The sequence below is a fragment of the Rhamphochromis sp. 'chilingali' genome, assembly GCF_963969265.1.
Source record: "Rhamphochromis sp. 'chilingali' genome assembly, chromosome: 4".
NCBI classification, from domain to species: Eukaryota; Metazoa; Chordata; class Actinopteri; order Cichliformes; family Cichlidae; genus Rhamphochromis; species Rhamphochromis sp. 'chilingali'.
In genome coordinates, this window is record NC_137948.1 from 25,887,572 (window position 1) to 25,897,335 (window position 9,764).

The 9,764-nt window shown below is 42.0% G+C and overlaps 1 protein-coding gene across 1 annotated transcript; it reads right to left on the reverse strand.

Moving 5' to 3' along the window:
* Positions 1–698: 698 nt before the first annotated feature.
* LOC308395893 (aminoacyl tRNA synthase complex-interacting multifunctional protein 1-like) lies at positions 699–6,124 on the reverse strand. The gene is made up of 4 exons (XM_080880938.1): positions 5,653–6,124; positions 4,770–4,951; positions 2,708–2,876; positions 699–2,274 (listed from the first exon to the last, which is right to left on the reverse strand). The coding sequence occupies exons 1-4, from the start codon at positions 6,056–6,058 to the stop codon at positions 2,108–2,110; spliced, it is 924 nt and encodes a 307-aa protein (XP_080737064.1). The 5' UTR covers positions 6,059–6,124; the 3' UTR covers positions 699–2,107.
* Positions 6,125–9,764: the final 3,640 nt, after the last annotated feature.

Here is a 9,764-nt window from a genome sequence, read left to right on the forward strand (position 1 = left end):
GAACCTGACTGCCGATTTAAAACTGCAACGAAAAGAAAAGAAAGCTTTCTGGTGATCTTTCGAAACTTTAAGCTTCTTAATTGTGTTAATTAAAATAATTTGATTGCATTTATCAAGCGGTTTCTTCTTTTTAATCAGGACCACAACATTAATTAAAAGTTCATGAGTTGCCTAAGCGTTTTTACCTTGGCCAATAAGCTGCAGGCTTTCAGAGCCCCTTCCTAAAGCAGCTTATGCTTTTAGGACAATTGCCAACTTTGCCTGTTCATCCAATCTTTAGCAAATTTCCCAATATTTATGACTGGAAATGGAACACAATAATGTAAAAGAGCAACAATGGTGAGAATAAGAATAACCCCAAACACTGTGAGACTGACTCTTCTGTAAAGTAAGGGTTTGTTGTTCTCAGTGCAGTTTGTGGCCTCAAAAAGCAGGCCACCGAAGGCAGTGGAAATGTATTTTACTTGCAGGTTCACTCAGCTCGGGGAAACCTGGTTTCAGGTACGCGTTTGCTAACTTTCCCCTCCAGCAAACCGCGTCGCGTCGACGGGCTGTGTGGTTGCAGGACCGTGTCATCTCAGTCATGAACCTGTACAGTACCTCCACTCTGGGTTACCCCGTGGGTTAGTCCATGAAGAGATTGCACTGTAGGTGGAGGTGGGTGGGGTGACGTGACATTCATAACACTCCATAACCTTTTCAGATATTAAAATGGTTTTTATTAATGTCATTCTCTAGCATTAGTCAACACTCCCCCTCCATGCTGTTGACCGCATTATAAACATTGGTTCTTTGTCATGTTGTGCTGAAGTAGTGAGTAACATTTTCTTTTTTGTTTCTAGAGAATCACACTATTCCCTTTGTGCTCTGCACTGTCAAACAAAGACCTGGGACATGGCGTCTTGGACATTTTGTTCCACTTCTTGGTTCCTGAATCACATCAATCACATCCCCATTCTCGGCCCATAGTTTTAAGTTCTCCTTTATAATAAAGGAAGATATACTTTGCGTGTTTGTCTTACACTTTTTTTTAGCAGCCTCCTCAACAGCTTGGCGCACTGTTTCAAAACAAAGACCAAGTCACGATCTGAAGCATGGCAGAGTTCAAAAACACATTTTTTCCCTTTCAACCCCTTCCCCTCCCTTTAAGCCAGGTGTCTTCCGATTGGCTGACCCTTGCAAACAAAACATCCGATCAGCAGGGTGGGCGGGGCTTCTCCGCTCACAGCCAGAGCTGCTCTTATGGACAACAATCCACCAGGGAAACACAAGAGCAAAGCAAACAGCATACAAAACTTGAAGACAGTTTAAAACACTTTTACATTCAAATCAAAAGACTTTGAAGTATTTGTTTGATATTTCAGGAAGCCACTGAAAAACCAAAGATTGATTTTTTTTCCATTTAAGATAACACTTCCTGGATTAACAGAAGCAAAAATCACAGACTTTGTTGATTGCTAAACAACATGTAGGAGTCAGTGGAAAGTCCGTTTCATGATGGATTGATTTTCGGTTCATTCTCACTCATCAATGAAAAAAAAAAAAAACAAAAAAAAAAAACCCCAACGAGATCAGTCAATCTCCCGTTTCTCAAACGGGACTTCTGAACAGTTTCATGCCTTGTTAAATGAAAATGAAAACACTTTAAATGTCTTAACGGAAAACAACATTTTAACAAAGAGTTCCCAGAATAAAAAAAAAAAAAAAAAAAAAAAAAGGATTTTCCCCTTTTCTTTTCACTACGCTGAGGCAGCCTGTGTGGTGAATGCTCTCATGTGAACAAACCACCAAGACACATATTGCACATTGTGATGGGGTATGCTAGTGCCCTCAGTTGGCCAAATTCAAAACTACATTTTTTTTTCTGTTAAAAAAAAAAGAAAAAGTAATTTAAGTAAATCTCAAGTCCATCCAACATCGGGTACCTCGCAATTATTTCACTTGCTTTATAGCAAAAACTACGTGACCACCCAGCATCACACCTGTGTGATTTTGTTTTCTGGACATGTCCCCCCAGACAGTGGGCGTTAAAATAACAGTCTCCACTATTCTGGGAATCCTTTTCCGCAATTTCTTGGATCCCGCAAGGCTGCAGAGAACTGATCATTTACTTAATCTCACAGTCAGACATGGTTTGGGCTTTGCAAACTCCCTTTCCAGCTACTTCAAAGGCAGCTCCTTTGTAGGTTGCGACGCACTGGCCGTCTGTGCGCAGGTCTGGCTGAACCTGCTCCCACACCTTCTGTTTGGGGTTCAGCTCTTTATCGGGCTCCCCTGCAACAAAGACATCATTGTGAGAAATTTGAATCCCCTGTGTACTTCAGTAAACCTCGACACTTGCAGGGTTTGTGATTCCAGGAGGTTTGCTGTTAACAGCATCCTCATGGAAAATGGCTACAGGGATTTGCATGCATCCAACCACAAAAGCTCAGAAGAGCCAACGGTGAAGTTTGGGAATGATGTCTGCTCTCAGCCTGCAGTCCGATTCTCACCAAAGGTGCCTCGCAGAGTTGGAGGAAACTTGTGTTTGTGTGTCGTGTTAAAGTAGTGCAGTACTCACAGTCTAAATACTGAGGCTCCATAACACTGATGAAAAGAGGAAAATAATGAGGCGTGTGATCAGCACTATCTGCTGAGCGCACATCTATTATGACTATTTGGCTGAGAATAGGTTTAGCAGGAAGCTACAGCAGTGAGGCTGTAGTACCTGGGAATCCCTGGAAAGTCACTCTATCCCCTGGTATCGCTCCGTTTGGAGGATCAAGGATTTCCAGCTTGTCTTGTGACGAGGCACACATGAGCATGGCCTGGTTCACAATTCCTCTCGTCTCCACTGGCCTCTCGTTACACAGCAGGACCACCATACGATTCTGCATCTGCACGAAGGGCAGGAGAGTCCACATGTTCAAGCGAGAACAGCAAATGACGGTAAAGTTGATGGGAAAAACAAACAAACATCCGAAATCAAATAGGACGGTATTATTGGAATCAAATTCTCACTCGGTGTTCAGTCTAATTGATTTTCTAATGAAGAACTCTCAATGAGATGACGAATGCTTGATGTTGAAGAATAATGTCAGTGCTTTTGGCCAGTGCTTTGCAGAGGTGTGAAAAGCTGGAATGTCCTTCCCAGAACTGGTGCAGCAAAGTTAGGCACTTGGGATCAAAAATCCTAAGAGGCGATCGTGATATTTTAGCCATACTGGTGACTTTAGTTGTTTAAAATCAGCCTAAAGAACACTTCAAAAGACTATGCTTGTCTTTCTGGTGGCAGTATTAGAAAACATTACCACTGTCAGCAATTTGAGGATTTTTTTTAATGCTATTATTTTTAATCACCTTTTAAAACCTTTGTTATTATTTTTCGTGAGTGTACACAGTATACTAATTTATAACAAAGTAAACATAATAGTGTTTTGGGCTGTTACTGTTCACAGTTACACAGATCTTCCTCCTTCAAGGCTCTGAGCTTCAAGCATTCCATCTCTAAAATAAAATAAAGGATACTACATAGAGGCGTTCAAAAACAAACGGAAGATTGACATCGAGGTGTTAAATCTTAACCCTAATTTGAATAACGGAATAGTTGGACATGTCCTGGTACTTACAAAAAACCCCAACCAAACAAAACTACCATACAGTGATATGTTAGATGACAGTGTTCCTCTAAATATAAGACAGTTAAGTGATGGCTTTTGTTACTTGACCACAAAGTACCCTGACCTGAAATCTGTCCAGCATTTACGGGACACAAACTGGGAGCCAGGCCTTTTCCACTAAGACCAGTGAAATGACCCTCATTCCAGAAGAACAGAGGCGGTTACAGCCAGAATATTCAGTTTGCCCACCTCAGCCATTAAAATAACACACTGATGTTCATGTAGACAAAAATACTAAATCACAATTTTAAGGTGGAAAAAAAAAGTATAACCTTCACAGACCTTCCCGCTTACCATTATTTTTAATGGTCCGGTCTACGCGACCTTCGTCAGGTACAGTTTTCTCAGTACCTGTAAGCCAGAAAATGTGTTTTTTTCTTCACAAAGACCTTTCCCACTATGCACCTGTCACTTATTCAGGTGTGGAGTCTTCCTAAATTTGTAAGTAAAAAAAAGAAGACAAATCCTACTTTCAGTTTAGTTTACACTGTCGTCCCTCAGAGGGAATCGGCTCAATAGGGCAGCTTAAACTACAGTCACCGGCCACTTCTTAAGTACACCTTGCTAGTGCTGGTGACTGCAGAGGCCATTTGAGTACAGTGAACTCACTGTCATGTTCAAGATAATATCAGGTTTGAGATAATCTGAGCTTTGTGTCATGGTGTGTTATCCTGCTGGGAGCATCCATCCGAAGAGGAGTACACTGTGATCACAAAAGCATGGACGCTGTGGTGTTTACGTCACTTTTTTCCCCATTATTTTAATGCTCAGTTTGAACTTCAGCAGGTGGTCATGACCATGTCTGCATGGATAAATGCAACAACTTGCTGCCATGTGATTGGCTGATTAATTACAATTTCTGTTAACCAGCAGCTGAACAGGTGTACCTAACAAAGTGAGTGTGTAGAGTGTAACAATTCAAAAGATATTGTTACACTGTCAGTATCTTTGTGCTTTGGGCTGTTACTTCGATAAAATGAGCAGTCTGAATATATCACACAGGCTTCAGGGAAACAAAAAAAGTAGATTATTCAGTCATCTAAAACATTGATGACCGGTAAACAGTTTTATCTTGAAATAAACAACACTAGATTAATACTTGATATTTACCTGCTCCACAGGTACGTGCTGAGACAGTTCACTGACCACCGTCCTGGGAAAAGCCTCTCCCACATCGATCTGCTCCACGAACAGCCCGTCAGTGTCTGGAATCTGCTGGGCCGTGACTACACGTCCAATACGTAGGTCCAGGCGGGACACGTCCACCTGCTTCTTTGCCACCTTCGGCACTCCTGGCATGAAAGAAATGCCGCAGTGTCAGCAGGGTACACGGTCTTTCTTTGCAACTGATTTTCCTTATGGTGTGTGCTCCTCTAATATAAGAATCGACAGATTTGCTGCATCTGTAAAGAAAATCTTTGCTGTTAAAAATCTAAAGTTTTAAGGATTAATGAAGAAAACGCTCGGTTTGACTCAACTTCCCCACCTTTCACAGGATTCTCCTACGTGATCCATTTAGTAGATGACACAGCTCTCTTTATTACAACTACCACAAACTACAACTATAAACTCAGCTATGTAATACTACCTACAGGTGTCAGGGAGTATTTTGGCTTCAGGTCACTCCTTACTCCATCCATGTGAAGCAACATTAAACCAAAGAAATTGTGGAATCAGACTTAACTTTAATTTCCTATTCTGCTTGAATGTTGTGCTTTTGCTAAGTTTATGATTCAGGTGGGTGTACTTTGAACACACCACCACCACCACCATCATCATCATCATCATCATCATCACCCACGTTCTCAACGGTATAACCCTAAATCGCTGCACCCAGGAGCCAGGTAAACAGACAAAACGCATGGACGCTCAGCAATCACATGCAGGAGGATAATCAGGGGAAATGGCAAAAGTATGCGGACACTACATATTACACTCGTATGTATATGCAGCTGCTGCATTCCTCATTCTCCAGGCCTCCCGGTGGACGCACCTTTGGGCTTGCCGTATGAGGACACACGGCCTCGGAAACCCATCTCATGAAGCTCCCTGCGCACCGTGGTGGAGCTCACGCTGGCTCCGGATGCGCTCTGAAACTCGGCGGTGAGCGCTTTTATGGAGGGCAAACACTTCTCCAGCGCCACTCTCTCCAGCACTTGGCGATCCTCCTCTTTCAGCTTGTGCGGTCGGCCGCTCCGGGGCAGTGCCGTCGTTATTCCTCCACGCTTCCACTTTAAAATCACGGCGCTGACAGTGGACCGGGGCAGGTTTAACATCGCCGAGATCTCACGGACGGACTTCTTGCACAGGTAGCATCCCACCACGGTGCCCCGCTGAAACTCACTGAGCTCCTCGCTGCGACCCATTGTGCTGCAAATGTTTGCAGACTGCTTTTGCATCGATTCCCACCTCCTCCTCCTTCGCCTCCTCCGCCTTGGAGCTTCGCTCCCCCTTTTCTTCTTCTACGGTTGGCTCTCAGGGCTAATTTTAACTATAGCCCACTATCGGGTATATTACTGCCCCCGTATGATGACTAATAGCAATTCAGTGACACTACGGGCTGGATTGTGTTTCAAATGACCTAAAAGTGTTTTAACGTGATGCAAACAAGCGAGAAGCAAATAAAAAAATAACTTTGAGAAGCTCTTTGAACACATAGATTGATCCTGCAACATACTTTTCTGTGTTACAGCAACAGGATAAATAATAAAAACAATAATAGTAAAAAAAGTATCAAATGACCGTAGTTAAGCTCTTATAATGTGAGGTAATTTATTTACCTACACAACGGTGGTCACGGCAGATGCCCACCCCCACCGAGCCTGGTTCTGCCGGAGGTTTCTTGCTAAGGAGTTTTCCCTTCCCACTGTCGCCTTGCTGAAAGGTGGTCTTTGATTTTTAAGGTTTTCTCTGTATTCTCTATATTATTGTATGGTCTTTATTTACAGGATAAAGCATCTTAAAGCGAATGCTGTTGTGATTTGGCGCTATATAAATAAAATTTAATTGAGTTCTAGCGCTTTTCTACTCGGGTAGCACCGTGCCACCTTGCTGCCCCACTATTCTTTTGCACTGTTGCCCCACAGCAAGAAGGGCCTGAGTTCAATTCCACCATGTGGAGATAAGTTCATTGGAAACACTAAATTGCCCATAGGTGTCAATGCGGGAATGTGAGCGTGAATGGTTGTCTCTGTCTATGGGTTAGCCCTTGGACAGATGGCGGCCTGTCCTGTCCTGCCTCTCGTCGTTAGACAGCTAGTCAGTCTCCAACACACCCCCGAAAAGGATAAGCGGAAGTGAATGCTTTTCTACTCTACTTGAGGCCACTGTTAAAACTACTTTATACAACATGCCCAATCCACCCCCACTTTTTTTTATGGTTAACACACTCCAGTGAATGAATGCATTAAAATTATACATTGTGTCTGACAGACTTCACCTTAGCTAATTGGATTTCCAGAGTGAATTTGTCCTTTCTGGAGCAATTTTCCTGAAATTGTATGACAAATGTTCTGGGGTGCTGTGCAGGCTTCCAAGAAGTTTGTGCTCCAGTTTCAGTTTGACCGACTGATGATCCAAACATCCATCCATCCATCCATCTATCTATCTATAGATATTAAATTTTAGCTTCCTTAAAGAATTAAAGTCTTCAAGTCTTTTAAAAAACTTCCACAATTCTTTGGGGGTTTTTTTTTTCAGATTTTATTTTTCAGATTTTATTTTTCTCATAAAAAAGCAAAACTGCTATTCCGTTTTCCTCCAACTGCACACAATTCTCCCGAACATGTCCTCAGTTTTAATACCTACAGACATGTGAATGGTGCTTGGCTCTCTGACACACTGTATGGGTGTTCGTGCTCCAAAGTATTTTCTTGAAGATACTCCCCCCCCCATTTCCACTTATTCAACTTCCCTGGAGAATGTCAGACAAGTGAGAAGGTTAGACCATGTACTGATTCAGAATAAAGATTTTTTTTTTTTTTTTAAATCTGCTGCTCTTAAACATCGTTTACTTGAAAATGGGCATTGTGGTCAATGCAACTCTTTTATGAGGCTTTTTTTTGTTTTGTTCATTTAACACACAAACACACAGAGACATGTAGTTATTTTGAGTGTTAACAATAGCTGTGATCACAGTTTTCTTCATTGTGTGAGCATAAAAGTTTTACTTTGGACTACTGCATCTGTTGTGCCTCCATGAAAGCCCCATTAAACATTTAAACCTCCTAGTTTGATCTCCAGTGTAAGTGCTTTCCTCCCTCATTATTATGACCTCAAACTGGCAGACCAGTGTGCATTAAACCCTCTCAGTGTAACAGCTTACCATTAAGGGAAGCAACTTGAATTTGTTTACTTCACCACAGATGTCCACAGTGACAACAAATAAAGGGAAGTCACAGGAGAACCAAGTTCTTTACTGGTCTCCTACTTTTTGACAAAGGTGACCAAGGAATGCATTAATAAGAGAATGTTGCATACAGCAAATATTCATGTGTCTATGAATATAAGTGTTTGAAAGAGGATATGTTCATATTATTTTCCACATGTGAAATTGCAGATGGATACGAAACATCAGTTTTCACCATGGTGTCACACGTGATTTTTTGAAGTACTAAAGTAAGAACCAGCCAGAACCCGGTCGGTCAAGACATCAAGAAGAGAAAATGGGGCTGGATAGGCCACACACTCCAAAAACCATCCGACAACGTCACAAGGCAAGCACTGGACTGGAACCCACAAGGAAAAAGGAAAGTGGGGAGATCCAAACAGACATGGAGAAGATCTGTCGAGAGCGTAATGCATAATACTGCCGGAATGACGTGGACCCAGCTGAAGAGAACGGCCCAGAACAGAGTCCATTGGTGGCCCCATGCTCCACCAGGAGTCTACAGGAAAATTGATTGATTGAAAGTAAGATGACATAGTTAGATCGATTATTTGTCGGAGGAAGACACAATTTTTCCTTTTTTTTCTTGGTACACCACCACAGTGGCATCAAACTAAATCAAAGAATGAAGATGTGACTGAAGCAGTCACATGATCAGTAAACACTAGGGACCCAGTTCCATTGGGACCCAGAGATGCCCATAACATAACATTAACACTGCCATGTGTGATAGATGACATGATATGAGATATGTGATATGTTCATGAGCTGTTTCTCACCTTCTCCAAATTTTTCCCTTCACATCATTCTGTTTTCATTTGTCCAAAGAGTTGTTTTGTCTGTTAGTTTTCATTTTTTTAGAACTTTGCAGGCACTTTAAGTTTACAGGGAAAGTCAAAGCTGACCTTCTTGCTTTAGAGTGTAACCAGTGGTTTGCACCTTGTTGTGTATTTAGATTCATAAAGGCGTATCTTTATTCCAGTCAATGATACATGTCATCTCCCTGAGAGTGTTTTTAACTTGCTTAGATGTTGTGAAGTTTTTTTTAACCATAACAAGAATTCTGTCATCATGCACTTTGATCCAGTGTTGGTCAGCTGGCCAGTGCATTCCTTCTTTTTAACAATGGAACAGATTGAGTTGGCTCCAGATCTCTTTGGACCTCATATTGAGAGTTTTAGTGAAAAGTGACAAATCAGCCTTTGGAATCCAATCCAGATATTTTATCTGCTAAATCATGGAATAAAAGAGGAACACATTGATTGAATTGACTGTTTGGTTTTAAAAAAAGTGTCATTGTCCAACAAGTTTTTTTTTAAATTTATATACATTCAACAAAAATATAAACGCAACACCTTTGTTACTGCTCCCATTCCCCATAGGATGGACGTAGAGACCTAAAATTCATTCCAGATACACAATATAACCATCCCTCCCAAACAGTGGTCACAAATCAGTCCAAATGTGTGGTAGTGGGCACATCTGCTATATTGAGATAATCCATCCCACCTCACAGGTGTGCCACATCAGGATGCTGATCTGACATCATGAGTAGTGCACAGGTGTACCTCAGACTGCCCACAACAAAAGGCCACCCTGGAATGTGCAGTTTTTTGCGCTATTGGGGGGTCTGGGGACCCAGAACCGGTCAGTATCTGGTGTGACCACCATTTGCCTCATGCAGTGCAACACATCGTCGCATGGAGTCTATCAGATTG